The sequence below is a fragment of the Anarrhichthys ocellatus genome, unplaced genomic scaffold (assembly GCF_004355925.1).
Source record: "Anarrhichthys ocellatus isolate YVR2014 unplaced genomic scaffold, GSC_Weel_1.0 scaffold38, whole genome shotgun sequence".
Classification (NCBI taxonomy): domain Eukaryota; kingdom Metazoa; phylum Chordata; class Actinopteri; order Perciformes; family Anarhichadidae; genus Anarrhichthys; species Anarrhichthys ocellatus.
In genome coordinates this window covers 2393140-2412091 of record NW_022280068.1, presented here as the reverse complement: position 1 = coordinate 2412091, position 18952 = coordinate 2393140, and the positions used below count along the sequence as shown (strand labels likewise).

General features: G+C 41.0%; 1 protein-coding gene across 1 annotated transcript in view; it reads right to left on the bottom strand.

Moving 5' to 3' along the window:
- tenm3 (teneurin transmembrane protein 3) overlaps positions 1 to 18952 on the bottom strand; it is a 101514-nt gene that overhangs the window by 23460 nt on the left and 59102 nt on the right. Inside the window, exons 20-25 of the mRNA XM_031867070.1 lie at positions 10299 to 10370; positions 8569 to 8746; positions 7820 to 7840; positions 2286 to 2410; positions 1931 to 2038; positions 171 to 325 (exon numbers count right to left, since the gene is read on the bottom strand). Of these exons, the coding sequence (XP_031722930.1) occupies positions 171 to 325; positions 1931 to 2038; positions 2286 to 2410; positions 7820 to 7840; positions 8569 to 8746; positions 10299 to 10370 (659 nt within the window). The remainder of the gene's footprint in view (positions 1 to 170; positions 326 to 1930; positions 2039 to 2285; positions 2411 to 7819; positions 7841 to 8568; positions 8747 to 10298; positions 10371 to 18952) is intronic.

The following is an 18952-nucleotide window of genomic DNA, read 5'->3' as shown; positions in this document are numbered from 1 at the left end:
TAAAAAAAACTGCGTTAACGCGCGATAGAATAATTGTCGGCGTTAATTAATGAATGCATTAACGCGATAATAACGCGTTAACTTGCCCAGCACTATTTTATATATATACAGGAAAGCAATCAGAGTCTGATGGGTGCACAGAGCATACTTAGAGCATCCTTGAATGTTACCTGTCTTATGTGCATGCTGGTGTCACAGGTCAAAGGTCGTGCAGAGGTCAGGTCGTTGCTGCCCAGCACTGTGGAGATGATTCCATTACGATCCACTTTCCTGATCATAGTCCCATCCACAAAGTAAATCAAACCGTTTCTATCAACTGCGACGCCTGTAGGGAACACAAACACAAACGCAAACTTCAGTATATAGTTGTCCAGTTGATTATCAATACATCATCTTTCTGAAAATGAGAGTGAGGTATTTCTCCTGTAGGGGAGTCCGGAAAACAATAGCTGTTGCGGTTGGTAATCAGTAGACGAGCTACGCAACAAAGATCCGGACCAAAACAGTTCAGAACGATAGCCTGTTGTTTGAACATTTGCAAACTGCTTTGAGTGCGATGGAAGCACAAAGGCGCCTATGAACTGTATGTAACAAGCCTTTTAGAATTAGTATTAATCAGTGTCAGTATCAGAATCAATGTAAAGGCAGAAGACATTTAACAAAACAAAGGCAATTCCATCTCTAGGTTTCAGGAGTGGAGTTAAATGCAGTACTGTATGTAGGTCAGGAGGCCTATCGATTAAATGTGAACAAAACGTACAGTAACAGCATAAAAAGTGTAAAATAAGCACGTCATCGTGGCTACAACACACAAGGTGCATGCTTGCATAACCAGTCAGTGTCTTTTCATTCAGTGATATTGACTCATTTAGAATATGTTCCCATCCGAACTTGAAGCAATGATGTTATGCCAACCATTAGTGACACTTGCAAATGCGGGGGAGCCTCCAATTTGCATGAAATCTTTATTCAGCCACATTTATTGTCAGGGACATTGATGCCGTTGAGCATTGAGGTGCAATAAACACAGACCCAGTTGTGAAGGACCTATATCATCACTCTGGTAGCGGTATTCCCATGTTGCCAATTAAGTAGGAGATGGAAGAATTTATGTGAATGGATGTGTAGAGTAGGTACTGTTTGGTAGATGGAGCAATTGGCCCTTCGCTAAGCCCCACCCAAGCTGTTAGAGGTACGTTACCATGGAGCCCACACTGTCACTAACTGCACTCTGCTTAAATATGATCTATTTTTGGGAAAATGAAAAAGCAGTTTCAGAGAGAAGAAGACAGAAGGGTCTACAATATGTGTTTGAAGGATCTATCCAGGATGTCAAACTGATTCAGTAGAGAAAACAGGTTGAAAAGATAAAGATAGAAGCTAAAGCTACAGATCGCAGTGTAAAAGTGAACCACTACATCACCTGGTGATCCAGACTATTAGTCATTTTTCTATCTTTATTAATAGCTGTTGTGCTATTATTGTTAAAGCTCTCTCTCTCTACCTGTCCCCCCCTCTCTCTATTTCAACCAAATAGGTCGAGGCAGATGGCTGCCCACCCAGAGCCCAGTTCTACCAGTTAAAGGGGAGTTCCTTCTTCTCGCCCCGGGGACTTTGAACGTTTCAGTACAGCTCTACAAAATTCTAGCACAAGTAGGATGATTTTCTAAGGATAAGAAAGCTGATGAAATTCCTATGTTCCCTTTTCTAAATGTAAAACCAAATATGTGTGTTGGGACAAACTTCCCACTCAGAAATGTATGATACATACAGGCCAAGATTTGAATTAAGTATGAGCGTACAGGTCAAACTTTTGTGCCATTGTTTCTGAACTAGGTCTTGAGAATCTTCCTCAGCAACAATAGTTATGAGGCAGGCTTGAAAAATAACCACCTACCCTACCTAGTCATCTCTTGTGTTTTGTGTGTACCTTTTGGTCCCAGTAGTTGTGCCTCTGTAGCTTTTCTTCCATCTCCACATCGTGCTTCATCAAATGGAGGGCATTGTTCCCCTGTACCAGCCACTACTTCTCCATTACCTGAACACACACACACACACACACACACACACACACACACACACACACACACACACACACACACACACACACACACTTTTATTGCAACAGCCCTTATCCACTTTCTTTTTCCCTACTATGTTACCAGCATTTCAATTGCCGTGGATGAGTGTGGGTACATTACACTGAAATTAACAATTGAAAAAAACTGATTACTTTCATTTCTGTCAACATGGTGTATTACTGGGGAAATTAAGTGAAGGCTTACTGATGAGGTCACGGGCGCCGCTGAGCATCTTGGGTCGGTAGATCCGTCGAGAGTTGGTGTCGGACACATATAGCTGCCCTGTTACTGGGTCGGTGGCTAAATAGTAGCGGTGAGCAGGGTTGTTGCTATGGAGGGTGTTGACAGATGAAAGGAGAGGTGGGTAACAAACAGGATGGAGACAAGAAAGAATTGGTTTAGTCATGCTATATCTTTAACAACGTCAGTATCTCTGACACCAGGGATTGAACACTTAAACAATTCAAGAAATACACCCAGTTTTGAACATGGACACTAAAATCCCCCATGTGTCCTTGATGGATTGTTTCCTTCAGATCACCCTGCTGACACATGATCCAAAGTCTGACTGGAAACAAGCTCACAATGAAATCACCATCAGCAGAGCAGGTTTACTTTGGTTCCAGCATCATTATGATGGAAATAAAAGAGACTTTCTGGAGCTGAAGATAATGAATAAGTAATGAATAAAAGGAAGGTTGATGAACTGAAAGACAAGAAACTGGTGTTAATTTACTTCCAGTAGAATACCAGGTGCTTGAAGGGTGTGTGTAACTCAGGGGGAATGAAAGGCAGACACAGTGTGTTGCTATTTCTTTGGACATGTTTTTGATTCTTTTTTCTATAGAAGTGTAGTTGTGATATTCGTAAGTGAGAAAGTCAGTAAGTGCATGTGATATGTGTGTGTGTGTGTCGACAGTAGGTTGGTCCCTCTATGTCAGTCTGAACAGACCTACGTGGTTGAGATGGGCCTTGACTTGACTGTGACACATTCTTAATGACTGTCACACTGTCATGTAAAATCCATCACACACGCATGCACACGCACACAAACACACACACAGCAAGTGTCAAGCATCAGACCTCAACACACTTGGGTGTGGATGTATACATATGCACTCGCCTCTAGCCATGAGTCTCAGCGGTTGGCGATAATAAGCAGATGATCACAGGCTGTTAATTAAGACAGCTAAAAATAGACAGGACTGTCTGTGCTTTTCTGTACTTGTAAGGCCCCGGCATGCTGCCTACTGTGTGCCCTTTTGTTGTCATTTATCCTTTATTTAAGCAGAAAACCCCCACTTAGAAAATGTTCAAGATGGAGGATAGGCAGTATCACAGACAAAACCCTGGTACCAGACAGACAAGCAAAGGGACAAGGAATAAGGAGTGATGGATGAGGCGACGCTTGAATGAGGAAAGGATAAAGAGGACAGGACAAGAGGAAGACTGAACATACACTTCTGAGTAGTAATGGAAAATAATGTGTAGGAAATAAAGTAAGAATGAGGAAAAGAAGGAGACAAAAGAAGGAACGAAAGGCGAGAGAAGAGACAAGAACTCAAACAAGACAGGAGGATGAAATAATTACAACCAATGAAACAGAACTCAGAGTCAAGATGGCGTGAGTAAGTAAACATGAAGGAAGGGCAATAGGTAAAAAAACCTCAATGACATGACAAAATTGTGTTTTAATTAAAGTTTTTAATTGAAACTGCATTCGGATGAGTAGAAAAAAAAAATCAGTCCAATCATTGCATCTTGCCAGTGGCAAAGAAGCCCCAGGTATGGTGCTGCTCTTTATGTGTATGAGGAGATATAGTAGAAAACTAACTGGGTTCAGCTTCATTTTCAGAAGGTGGGGGGGGGATTCTAATGTATCTCCCCAAATCACAGAGGGCAGAGATATGTAGAGGGAGCTGTAAAAAGTAAATATATCCTCAATTTAAAGAGCAGATGACCTCAGAAAACCTTATTAAACACAATATATATCCAAATCACTCAAGGCATCTTCATTTGATAGGATTTTTTATACACTTATCAGATAGTGGTAGACGAGCAACAAATAAGTTGTCTTTCCATGCACTCTGGAACGACACATAGAATGGAAAAAAATCAGTTTCATGGTGTGACAACGCTATGCTTAAGTTTTGGTTAGATTTAGGCACAAAAACTACTCCGTTAGATTTAGGCAAAGAACATGCTTTGGGTTAAAATGTGTACTTTGTTATGGTGAGGGAGCAGTCGTGGTCATACTTTAATAAAAAGGGAAACAAACAGCAGTTAGCCTTGTTCAATGCCGCATTCACATGCAAACCGGATATCATGTTTGTGGATGACAGCAGTACGGTAAAATAAGTTGAGGCCGGCAGAGAATACCTGCAACGATAACGGTTGCCTTCCAAAGTTCAAATATTTCCCAGTTTGCAATCCTCCATAATGGAATTTACAAATAGATGTTACGTAGCTCACTCACACAATGAGAAAGTTAAGTTTGCAATATAATATTAAGAGAAAGCTGCATTCAGAATAAAACATGTAACAGACAGAAGTTAGGAAAAGATGGATCACCCTCTCTCTGACCGGGTCACAGAAGTTGTTCACTATTTATGCTTACATCAAAGCTCACACCTGTTTACAAGACTGGCTGTTTAGGTGGCTTGAGGTTCTCTACCAACCTATAGGATTATGGCACATGTTGGAAACATTGTATAAAGTAAGTGTATATCTTAACCTTTGGTATAGCCCTGTCTAACTCTTTAATTTGGCTACAGGTGAATGTCATATTTTCCACTCGTACACAAACCAATACATGCAGTCTAGCAGGGGTTATAGCCTGAAGGTAGGAACGTTTGAAGAATCAAAATGCCTTCTTTACTTTTACATTAACAAGGGATTTGACAGAGCATTTTGACTGCACAGGAGTCGGCATCAAGAAAATATGAGGGCCGCCAGGGCTTGTGACAATAACTGAAAATGTGATCGGTCACCCTGTCATGAAGCTTCACTGTTAGTGACCAGGAACACTCAAGTGTCAAAGTCAGATTTTCCTCTCTAATGGTCACGGTTGTTAAAATTGTTAATCTTCTCGTTGCTCCTCACTCAATCACCGCCAGTTAAAATCGCTCCTGAAGGACATGACAGTGCTTACAAAGAGTTGCCTCTCCACTGCCCGTTGGGTGGCTTAGTTGTTAGGGAGTAATTTGCAGAGTGCATTGATGGGATCAAAGACGGAGGTGAAAACCGGGCCAGCTCTGTTTGATGCATGGAAAGAATTGCATTCAAACTGGAGCCTTTGGCTTCTTCAAACACCAGTGGGACATGTCATCACCCAAGCCTGTCAACTCTGAGGACATCAGAGGGGAAATTCAAGAGCGTGAGTGGGAATTCTCCACCAGGTTTCAAGATCTTTAGCAGTATTGGGCCATTGTGTTCTTTGTTGGTCAAGCCAGAAGACTTAAAGGAGAAAAATCTGTATTTGTCCCCATTTAAATGGATTGGATTTTAAAATGCAGCATAAGTCCCTTACTGAGACCCATGGTTCCCCCAGGTACTAGGAACCTTTTGAGGAACTCATTGTGTTTAGACTTTTTAGATGTCAGCGGATTTAAGGCTCTAGACTACTATAGAAGTTAAATTAACTTTGAGTAGTGTTGTCCGACCGAACAAGATTATTTTAAGTCCATCTAGATGAGTAATCTTAGTTATACAAGTATGTAGAGCATTATCTGATCCCCGACTCATCAAAGGACAAAGAATCATCTACCATCAAGATTGGGAGCGCATGGAGATATCGTGAACTGCTTCCCGTAACCACTTTGCAACAGCAGTGTATCGACTTCAAAGACATTTGCTATACCCGTTTGGTGGGCATCTGAGGCCAGCTGAGGACTATCTATTCCTGACTCCTTCAACCGGCAACCATCGTTTTCTAACGGGAATCATCACCCACTGCAAGGTCTTTTGGAACTACGCTGCACAGAGTAGGAAACTCAGACCTTCTAATATGATTAAGAGTCGGTGTCAGATAGCGCTCAGAATTATTAATATTACGTTTACATTATTAATATTTACATTTATAGACCCCCCCTGCAGTTTGCTCTCCCCACTGCTCTGCTCCCTCTACACAACCGAGTGCACCTCAGAGGACCCATCTGTTAAACTCCTGAAGTTCACAGACGACACAACGGTCATCGGCCTCATCAGGGACGGTGATGAGTCTGCGTACAGACGGGAGGTTGAACAGCTGGTCCTCTGGTGTGGTCAGAACAACCTGGAGCTAAACAAGCTCAACACTGTGGAGATGACAGTGGACTTCAGGAGGAGCCCACCCAACACTGACACCCCCCAGTGTCAGTGTTGTTGTCCTTGTTTTTTAAATTTATATTCATATCGTGTTTCTTTGTAAATTCTGTGTATGTACGTGGAGAGCAACGAAAAACCGGAGTCAAATTCTTTGTTTGCGTACACATGGCCAATAAAGCTGATTATAGGTTAGAGTAGAGTCGGTATATTATAGGAAATCACATCCTTCCTTCACTATCCCAAATCATTCCCATTTGCAATTTGAAACTAAGTTAATTTATTCATTGGTATCACTGTTCATTTGTTAATCCATTTATTCTTTCATTTGATTTTATTATAAATAAAACACACATTTATCATCAAGGTATTATCTGTCACATTCTTTCAAAGCGGGAACTAAAGATCAATGAAGTTAGAACTTACTACTGTGATATTGAGACTAAATTGATTATCAACTTGTTGAATTCCTTTTATCTATTTTCCTCCAGAAGGAGCTGCCGCAAAATTTACGAGTGCAAGATTTAACATAACTGCTACACACCACAATGTCCTTGATTTATTTATATGACATATTATTCACCTTGTTTATGTGAAAAGTGTGTGAAGAATGTCTGAAACCAGTTGTTGTTTTTGCTTTGCCTGTATGAAAACTTTCATGACCTTGAATGAATTTGAAAAGGACAGCGAGACAGAGAGAAATAAGGAAGACCAGTAACCACGGCCAACATCTTCAACCCCCCCTCGACGTCTCTCCTTGCTAGGGGCTGCTGCTAAAGCGATGACTTCATCTGAGCTGACAACGGAAGAATAGGCTCGATTTTGTGTGAACACTTGTCCACATTAGAGAGGGAAAGAGGATGAGACTGAGGGAAACAAAGACAAAACTAATGGGGGGGTTTCATTTGATGGTAGCAAACATCAGGGCTACCTTCCTCTCTCTGTCCCTTAGATTAATAACTGAATGGATAATTCAATATTTCCAGATGTTACCAGTTGCTTTGGTGAGTAAAATGTGATCATGACAGAAATGATGGCCAAAGCTAAGCTAAGCTAATTTACTAGCTGCTGTGAAGACTGTATGTCTGTCTGTTCAAACATCATCTGTTTGTCTGACCCATTTTGACAGCTACTCTACATGATTCATTCTGCAGCTATAAAGCATTAATGGACTTCAGGAAGAAATTATAAATGCTAAATTAGCCTGCTAACAGCTTGATCCAGCTCACTGTCTCCTTGATGCACCTTGGGCTGAGGACGTCAGCGTAATCAGGTCTGAAAGCTGCCAGGAATGAGCAACAGTGATTGTTTTTATTTTAAAAGGAGATGAGAAGGATGAAAGAAATGTGCAGACTAGAGTCTCTGTGCGTAAGCAGCAGAAATGGATGGTGGAATGAAAAGAAGTTTAAAGGTTGAAAAAGATTAGTCACTCTTACCTATGTCTGAAATCTTTGTTTCTTTAATACAGCGCAAGCAAAGGAAGGAAGAAAGAGGAAACAAGAGTTAGTAGACAGATTGTTTTCTATGACTAAAATCACTGGAAAAAAGGTCATACTGGAGAACAAGAGAAAATGTTGCAGTCAGATTTAGAATTTAAATCATGCTTCAGAAGTCAATAGGAAAAAGATTTCAGTTGTTAGAATAGGAGTTAGAGAAATGAGCACTCAACAGTGTGCCAGAAGCACATTGCCAGATTCCGAGCACTAAAACACTGATCTTTTCTCTTTTAGCACTTTGGCTAAAGAGTAAGTACTTGAATGTTAATCAGTGGCAAAGTGTCCAATCTGGCCACGCATCTATCCCTCTCTTCCTTTATGTGTTCAAGTACTGTTCAAAGTCAGCCGAGACCAATGATGTGGAGTTGAACAGTTGAGTGGCGGAAGGAAAGCGGAGGCAGAGAGATGGATTCAGATGCTAGGTTTAAATTAAAAACCAAGGACTCACAAGTCAATCAGCTCATTTTTCACAAATGTGTAAACTGTATGTCATATTTTCTTTTACTCAAATCCACCAACTATCGTGCATTTGCAAAGTCCCTGAGAATCCGATGGCAGAGTTTTACTGTTAAATGGATCCTGAGTTCTCTGAGTGAGACCTTTATCTTTGTGACACTCAGGGATGTATTCTCTGGATTAGGTTTAGATCCCCGATCTGGCACCAGCGGCCATCCTCCCTCCCCTCTTACCTCAGCTCCATGACACTGGTAACATTCCCTGAGGGGAAGATCCTCCTGATGTAGTTGAAGTCTCCAACGAAGATGCTGCCATCTGCTCCGCAGGCCAGAGCCAGGGGCGCAAGCAGCTTATTGCCCTCTGCCTGTCCGTTACAGCTGGGGCAGGAGATGCTGCGGCGACGTCCATTTCCTGGGACAGGACGTTGAATCAACTGTTACCGACTGAAACATTTGGTTTCTGCTCTTTCCACAAAACAGACTGTCCAGTTGGGAGCTTATATCAAATTCATTATATCCAGTCAGGTTGTTGAACACTGTTGTGGACCAAGCATTTATTTAACAATGTCAAGCCAAAGAAAGACTGACAAATGTTGGACTGATGCACTGTCCACCATCTCAGAGACCCAGGGTTTATTCCCTGTAGGGGCACTTCAGAAAAGTTAGCCAGAACGTGTAAAGGCATTACGCAAAACAAGTGGAGCTGAGCACTGGCAGTTTAAAAGACGTGGGCACTGACAAAATGTGTCAGACCAGAAGTATTGCAGACATGCTCCAACCCAACAAACCTACACTACTGAGGCCATACAATCTAAATTTAAAGTCATCAGTTCTATAAACAACAAAGCCAATTATTACTATTAACTTGACCAAACCTCTGAAACTATGAAAGCCTTTCAAAACAACACTGCTATCTTATAATCTTCACTTGTGACTCCGGCCTGTAGCTTACGTTAGCCATCTGTGTGTTTTCTGTGCTACTGACAGTCTGTGCACACATTGACAGTTTATGTATTTGATTGAATCCAATACATAAACTGCAGCCTCTAAACCAGCAAAAATAAGAAACCGTGTAATTCTCAAAGCGCCCGCAAAGGGTGAGATGCAGTCATAACTGTGCTGCCAAGCAAACAGTGTCCCGGTGCTCCTGTGCTATTTGCACGTATTTAAATGAGGTAATATGCAGACATTTGGCAAAATTTTGCAAAAACAGTCCAATTCACAAAGATCAGCAGTCACGTGCAGTTACAGTGTGAAATAATTAGCATCCTCAGATAGTTGCTGGTAACTGAAGGGCATTTATAAGAGGTGTCTGCTCAAATTCATTTATTTTGGGATGCAATGACAGAATGCAATGACAGTTGTGTCATGAAAAATAAATGAACAAAGCTGCCCTACATGTCAATTTGAAGAAAAATAAGGTTGTTATTATACAAAAAAATAAACAGATCATTTCTTCCCTCTCCCTTCTTACATGCTTCCCTTCCTCCCTCTTGATTTCCTTCGGGAGCTTTGGATGGAAGAGGAACTCTGGCCAGATCCTCCTGGCAAGACCTCTGGCTCTGGCTAACTCTCACCCCTCACAACCTACGCATTGGCTTCAAGTGCATTTATACTTTGCCACATGGATAATTGTACTCAGCTGCAAACCTTTATGGATGTGTTTGCGCAGTCAGATAGCCGTTGCAAGTGATGATGCAGCTATCAGTGACTGCAATCCATTCTCTGTGAATTCACCCCTCAATTTTGTGTTTCTTTTAACAAAGATTTCCCAGAGCTAGAGAGCTAGAGAGCAACTAGCACTCAGAAGGTATTTTTTCTGGGTCCCATGAGTTTCCTGTGGCTCTCACACTTAAACCATTAGAGCAAAATCACTGACAAGTAATATAATACTATATTATAATCAACTCTGATCACAAACATGCAGGTTCAATCAAGTCAATTATACTTGAATCTGTATTTACCCATGATGCTGCTGATGACCGGGGGCTGCTGGGATATGAATATGTTCTCACCATTGCCTTTGTACAGTATACCTGGTGGAGAGAAGACATCAAGATGAGTTATAGAGAGCACAGAAAGGCAGCAGAGAGAAAATGCAGGCAGACCAATTCTACTTTGCATTAACGTCTGTTTTGTGTTCAGGTACGTTGGAGTTGAGATTTTATTAACGCAGCTGAAATATGGCACAGATATCGTCCTTTTATTAAAACTCTGATCCGGCCTGTCATTGGGGTTCTCAATGATGTGATAGTGTATTTGCTTGTTCAATGGACTATATTGCATATTTGAAAGTGAGGGTTGTTATGAGGTTGGTGGATGTGCCTTAACCTAAAGCATGTCTCTACTGAGTTCATGTTCATGACCAGTCAAGTTTTACTTGACTCAGTGTAACTACAGGATTCACTTTTTATATAACAAATGGATAAAAGGAAGTCCAATTTGAGGATCAGGATTTGTGCTCATTTCATAAAACATTATGGAATAAATGTATTTTCACTACACACATGAACTAAAAACACCACCGCTTCTCCCTAACCCAACCCAAATCTTCAAAATTGTGGAAGAGTGTCAGCTAAAACCAAAAACTTGATATGGAGGAATTCGCGAACAGTGCCAATGAGGAGGAAAGTGTAATGTATGTTTGTGTGTGTGCATGTATATGTGTCTCTCCTTCCTATAATGTTTTATGCACCCTGGTCCCAAAAAAGCCCAGACTACAGACAGCATGCACACAGATTTGTTGATATGCTTGTGTTGAAACACATGACACTTTCTCTCTCTTTCCCCACGGGGGTCCCAGAGGATCATACAGCATGTAAGATTAAAGGGATGCTGCTGCTGCTGTGTGTGTGTGTGTTTCACTTTTAAGCTAAGAAAACCAAATCATGGAAATCAGCTGTAGTTTAATGACTTATCAGAGATTAAATGTCTGCAGGGGGAAACCACCTGAATGATACTACTTTGAACGTGTTGTCTTTAGGCCAATCTAGACTCTGCTAATATCTGTTGTTGTATGAGGAGAAATGAATAATTATAACACAGTGCACGGTTCCTTTTAACTACTAATCCATGTTGCTACACCTGTTCAAGGCGGGACTGTTGCGCCATTATTCCGCCTGGTTGTTCTGTATGAGAGGTACGGAGGCAGACAGTCGGACAGAGTTGTTCCACCACTGAGCTGGCAGCACAGGCCTCTACAGAGCCGACTTCTGCGTGAGAGGGACAGTCAGCACGGCCGAATGGGTGTGACGTTTTGACGACGTGTTATTTGTGCGCCCTAACCACCGAGTTATAGAGAAAAGAAATGCTAGCAGCAGTTAGCAGCTAACCTAGGAAATCTAGTAGCTCCTTAGCCTCCGAGCAGACGACCCGAACACTCAGTTCACCTGCCATTATTGTTTAGGTTGAAAGTCGCTGCCCGACGCGTACGTCATTCGTCACACTAGACACCAACGCTATTGTGCTAAACCTCATGCCTCTTTCGTTCCCGTGATGTCGGCGTGCTGTCTAAAAGGAGAAGAGAGAGGGGTGTGTTAGCTGACTTGCGAGGAGGTTTATGTGAATGAGTTGTAAGAGGATGAACAGAGGAAAAGAGAGGGATGCACTTGTTCTTCAAAGTGAGACATCAAAGAGGAACCTCCTGTGGTGAGCTGAATTATTAAAGCTCTGCTGCCATCTTGGAAAACCAGCCCACATTATGCTCCATCCGTCCGTCCACCAGCTCTACATTCAACTCTTTATATGGATGCATACACCCTACAATTTACAAGTCCTTCAAACCCAGCAGGACACATCGCTATCGGCGCTTCAATCCTATATCAGTCGGTTCCCTTCACGTCAGGCTTCCTCTACATCCCTCTCCTTCTCTTTCCCTCTATCCTCCTCAGCCTCTTTCATCTCTCCCTGCATTGGTAGATGTTGATTGATCAACAGAGGCCAAGCCAGCAGGGTTCCTCTCATGCTGTGGTCTACTCACAGGCAACCAACTATTTGCCTGACTGGAAAAAAAAGTGTGCATGTGTATGTGTGCGTGTGAGGGGGGGGCAAAGAGAGAGAGAGAGAGAGATAAAGAGAGAATCAGAGAGAGAAGGAGAGGGAGAGAGAAAGAGAATGAGAGAGAGAGGGTGAGTCAAGCTCTGTAGAAAGAGAGAGGCGCATGGAATTGTCCTGCTGTGTTAAAAGAGGGCCGTGAGGATTTCTCACACAGCTTTCTAGATATGTGTGTGTGTGTGTGTGTGTAAATGAGCACATTTGACCTTGATCTCAAGACCTTCAATCTTAAAACCGTAATTCATACATTCTTACCACACCCACTAAGGGCTGGCACACTGATCAGATCTCAACAACCTAACGCCAACAAGGTCACAAAGATTTGGCTCATAACTTTGGTAGAAGTTTCACTCGAACACACGGTGTTCCAAATAATCCAAAACAAAACTTGGAGGTGGAATTGAGAATATGTGTTTTTTACAGCACAGGTTTCTGCTTGTTCACTGAAAGAAAGAAGGTGTGGAGTGCACCAGAATGGTGAAATCACAGATTGGTTAGTCTGACTGCTCTCCATCACTGAATGCTCCTGCTGCTGATTCAACAAGGTGAAACGTCTGAGCAGCTGCAGATAACAGCAGACTAGACACAACTGTGCTGCAAGAGCTTCAGGTGTGGTCAGCCAAACAGTGCCCGAGCCCGACACAGCTGGCTGTTAACCAACACACAGAAGCATTCGTGCACATACATCCTTATGATAATAACTACTGCTTGACAATGGATCTAATTGATAAATAAGTCTTCAGTCATACACCAGACAAGACACCCATAGAATAAATAAGGGTTGAAGGCAGTCAAATACTAACTGACACACATGCACACAGCGTGTATAATGCATGAAGCAAGGTGAATAATGACTGTAGGTTGCCGGTCAGTATGAAGAACAGCCTTCAGCCAATCAGTGGAATTTTCAAAAGATGGTCCCTAATGGACGAGGACAAATGAAGATCTTTGAGGTCTGAAAACCATTTTCTCTTCATTCAGTACCAGTAAATGGATTTTATCTTCATCTCTGCTGTCAACAAGGACATCTGAAATTAATTTGTAAGAAAAGTCTGTTCTGAATATTTTGTCGATATTCTTATTATATTTACTGCAGTTTTGTTTGTCACATATTTGGAAAAAAAATATATTTGATGAAAATCTCTGAATTTCTGTTGGAGACCAGCAGAGAGCCAGAAGGAAGCTCAGGAGTGTTCTGTCCCGGGACGACCATCCTTTGCACAGAACCTTCATTAAGAAGCAGAAGCAACCAGCTCCTATTGCCAAGGACCACTTTTGTTCATAGAGGACTTTTTTAATTTCAGGTCTTTTTAATGAACCATGTTGATACAATCTCCCTTCCACTGTATTGTCTGCATACTGTTCACATTGTTGTACAATAGTACATCTGCTCTTTTTCTATTCATGATTATGCTTCTGATTAGGATTGCAAATTTTAAGCACTTTCCTTGATCTATCGTTGGTAACATTAACGATCAATACAAAATACAAAAATACAAATGAAAACATAAAACTTTTCCTTATACTGAACAATACCAAATGCAATTTCTTTTCTCAATCAAATGAGAATTTTGTTGTACTTATTTTAGTCAGTAAACTGGAGATATATTGCTGATTTTTAGATGGTATTGTACTTACATTATTTAGTTTCATCATTCACAATTGCTTTTTACTTGTTAAGGCCATTTTGTTTGTAAGTTTACTGTCCTAAAATCAACTCACTTAACACTTAAATTTAGGATTTGCATCAAGACAATGGTCAGAAACCCCCCACAAAAATGGAAAGTTGTTTTAAGTTCAGTCATTTTGATTTTCTTGTGTCGTGATAAAAAGCAACACTTTCTCATGTTCTCTGGAGCAAAGCGTAAAGCACCCCGACTGTGGCTGAGCTGCTTAGTGTCTGAATAATGGAGTGCAGCGCTTCACGGGGCAGCTTACACACTCACACTCCCTCTGCACACACACTGGTGTGCAGAGGGACACATAGACGAACATGGGCTTCACAAACTCACAAGTACACACAGAATACACTTTCACAAAGCATGCACAAGGAAGCAGCCCCTCTGCCCCTGAAACCCCTCAACACATAAACACACACACACTCTCTTGCTCTCTCTCTTTCATCGAGTCTTATCTGAGTTGTTCAGCAGTGCTCACTACTCGGTGCTTACAGATCACACAACACCAGGTGTGTGTGTGTCTGTTTGTCCATCTGTGTGTGTGTGTGTGTGTGTGTTTGTGTGCGGACAAGCTCCTGCACACCACTCCAGTGTGTCTCTTTTCCTCCGTTCTTCTCTCTAACGGCCAATTTATTAGTTTATGTTGTTCAATAAGAATCAGCACTCCCTTTGATTTGATGCAGCTATATGAAGGTGAATAAAGTGAAAATCGCAAATTGTGAAGTATTGTATAAAAAAAAATATATAACTAGGAGATGCCGCTGTTTATACTGTTTGTCTGAATCAAAAGAAACAATGTTCGGACTCGTCACTCCTCCCCTATAGGGCTTCATTGCACCCTCCATGGGAAGCTGATTGTTGTTTAAAAGCTGAAGGTGATTGAAGATTTCATTTAACATGACATTTGTAGAAATGATGGATTAGCAACATACAGGATTACTGCATAGTTGAAACCACAGATTTACTGACATAACATTGGTTTTATCCGAAATCACTCACTCATTCACGACTGCTTACTACCTATCCAGGGAGTTCAATGTAGAGGACTCACGTTTATATATATACAGTATATATACGTATATATATATATATATATATATTAAGAGAGAGAGAGAGGACTATATAGTGAGCTGACCAGCTAAATGAAAAAACATTTTCATCCATTACTCGGGTAATTTTCTCTGCGGCGTTAATGAAGTCATTGCTGTTGCACAAAAGCGTATGTCCGGGGCTTTTATTGTGAAAATGAACGGCAGGAGTAATGGCATATGCTCACTCTGCCGTTGTCAATGTGGGGGTGTATTTTCCCAGAGCAATAAATAAATAGAAAATACTTTGTGTTTGTGTTGTGATGCTGTGCTCACATTGAATATATTATTTTCCTGCCACAACTCATGGATTTGTCTCTCACTCCTCTTGTCCGTCTGCCATTTTTCCTTTAGCGCAACGCATGATGGTGTTGCCTGTGTTAGTGATCATCATTGTGTACTTCTTGTCAAGATGCATTGTGGGATGCTTTGAGTCCACTATATGGGGTTTTATAATTCTTACTGTGCATTTGGACCGCATTACAATATGGTGAACTCACTACATAGTCTATTGAGTAGTGAGTGATTTCGGATACAGCCACAGACTTCTATTCCTCATAGGAAAGACAGAGAGGAATTAGTGTTGTGGGATGCCTATATTTACGATACTAAATACCGTCCACTGTTTCACTTTCACTTGCAATGATCTATTGTGTGCATAAACCTCTTCTCCTCCAGTTTATCTCAAAATCCTACAAACATTTTTTTAAACATTATTTAACATATTCTGTATGTTCTTTTCGGCACCACGCAGCTCGCCTGCATTTTGGTTTACTTTGTGCAATTGACCCTTCGCTAAGTCCCGCCCCTGAAACACAAACCATCCAATCACATGCTGCTTTTACTATTTAAAGACTGTAACAGTGAATAAATCCCTACCCACCTTTAAAGTAATAATACTGTTTCTTAATGTATCTGTCTTCTGTATTTGTTGCCAGGTGATGTGGTGGTTCACTTCTATATTGTGATCCGTAAGATTCAACTTCTATCTTTATCTTTTTAACCCGTTTTAAAAGCTGAATCAGTTTGACATCCTGAACATATCCTATATTGTAGACCCTTCTGTCTGCTTCTCTCTGAAAACCCTTTTTCATTTTTAGACCATATTTCTTCAGAGAGTGCAGGTAGTGATAGTGTTGGCTCCATGGTAGCTCGGACTGCTAGACGGAGTAGCAGCGGGCCGCTTAAAGAGCGGTCAGATGGGTCGGATTATGTTCTCACTGCATTTGAACGGCACTAAGGTTGGCTTGGAAACGGTCCAAGACCAGCTCTTACCAGTTGTTGTTGGTCCTTGAATGGACTAAATGAATAGTTCAGTAAACAAAAGCAAATCAATAAAAATATTTTAAAAAGCAGCCTCACTGCCATCTTCATCTGAAGATTAATATGAAGATAAAGCTATAATTTGGAGAGAAAAATTCAGTTAATAAGAAAGTAGCTGACCTTTCCTGTCAAAACATGAAAACACAGAAACAATGAAATCGCTGCCCGACGTCAACACTCACTGAACAGGCATGATATTTCCAAATCTAACTCATCATCCCATGCACATCATTAGTGGCGCTACAAGACAAACTACAAAGAAAGCACAGCAGGAGTGTTTGATGCTCCCTCCCTCTCCCAAACACACACAAAGACAAGATTATTCTAGTCCATGTGGTGTCTTTTCGTCTCAAAAGGACAAACACACATTGTGCGTTGCAGTGTTGTCCCTTCAAGACAAAACATCACACCCACAGAGACCAGTGCACATATAGACAGGAAATCACAAATCACACCAGCATTTTAAATGCACACATACACGCACTGAATCGGGTGACAAGGTGTTGAAAGCCCAAGAGGACTGCAGGGAGAGAGGGATGAATAGCAATGTGATGGATGAGGTGACAGATAGAGGACAGCAAGGAAGGGAGGAGGAAGAGGAGGGGGGGCGGTTTGTAAAGTCAAAGTGCCTTTAAAGCGGCAAAATGAATTTTTCTAAATATGTATCTATCTTACATGGAACAGTTATTGAAAAGGTGAGCTATCTGAAGGAAATTAATCTCTCTTCAGATAAAGGCAATCAATATGCCTGTAGGTCATTCTGTAAACCGCACAGGAGTGACAGTGATGTATCCTTCACAAACCAGCTGATTATAACACACATTATCAGAGAATTTAAAAAAGGAAAGGTCTGTATTCACACTGTGCTGTATGCTTCATACTCATGTGGAAATTAGTGAAGGAGACCTGGTATGGGGCCATTGTTGTAGCATAACTACTTGGAAATGTGTGTGGAGAGTTGTCTAACTACCTCAATCTGTGTGCATGATTAGATTTGTAAATGTGTAAAAGAATCTCTAAATGCGTTTGTGAATGTGTACAGGAAAATTGCAAGTCTGTCTTTAGAAGCCGCGTGTTTGTAAATGTGTAAAGAAAAACTCAAATTCTGTACTCAGATTTGGAAGTGTATTGAGATTTGCTTAAATAGATATTACTGGCTGAAAAGTCTTAGTATTTGCTGGAAATACAGACAACTCATCAGTTACAACTCAGGCACGCCTCTCAATTGACCCTTTGCTAAATCCAGCCCCTCAAATTTCAGCCTGGCCAATCATAGCCTAGCATTGGGCCAGCACTGACCAGGGTCCGAGAGCTACCGGGCTCTGCTCCATAGACTCAAGCAATTATTTCAGGTTTTATTCACGTTCAGACTGGTTTTGTGGATTTGGAGCTAGCCCTGGTTAAACATTGTGTAATAGTGATACTTGTTACCTGGAGAGGTTGGAAGGAGATAAACATTTCTAAAACGTTAGGTTTCTACATAAAAACTCTGAGCTAACATTAGCAGAGTACGCTAGCACACCATGAACTAGCGTTAGCACTATGCTACACTAGCTACTGAAGGTATACTGAATGTAAACACATGCTGCTTTTGCTTTTTAATGATTGTGACATGAAAATTCTTAATTTTGTGACTAGCACTTTAAGATGAAGGATATTAATTAATTTTTTTATTCTTGTTCTTGTCAACAATATCAACACTGAAATTAAGTGTTTCATATTCTTGCTTTTTTTTAACTAGTCATACTAATTAGTGAAAAGATTGAGTGACAAAGGAAAAGTCATTAGTTATAGTTATTAGTTGGACATTAACATCAGCATTAAGTCTTACATTACAGCATGTTGGAGAATTGTCAAGAATCCAGAAATCTTGTTTTCCCACTCAAACAATATAATCTGATGTACCTTCCAGCTGGAATGTACTTTATACGATTCAGTCAACATATCTTAACCCTGAGGTTTCATTGCATTATCTAAATGTAATAATAATAATAAAGGAAATTACAATAATAATAAAGGCATATAAGATGACAATACACAAAAACAAGCAGGCAAAGACAGAAGAGTTGACAGAGGAGGAGACGAGGAGGAGGGACTGGTGACAGTCTGAACTGACTGTATGAGATGAGAAAGCCAAATTGTGTGTGTGTGAGAGAGAAAGAGAGAGAGAGATGAAAGGCTGGCAAAATACCACTGGGCAGCTGGAACAAATCCAAGACGCCAATGAGGAACATACACACACACACACACACTCACACACACACACACACACATCACTAAACTCTTTTCCTCCGCTCCATGGACCAAAGCCTGCATGACAACAATCATTTGGACAAGTGCTGAGATTAACATACTTTTAAACTGCTATTAGCGTTGTCCCTTTCTTCCACATATAACTGATGATGTGGAGAGAGAGGGAGAGATAAGAAGGGAGGCTATGTTTTGTATTTTGAGCTTCACATTTATGTAGAAAAG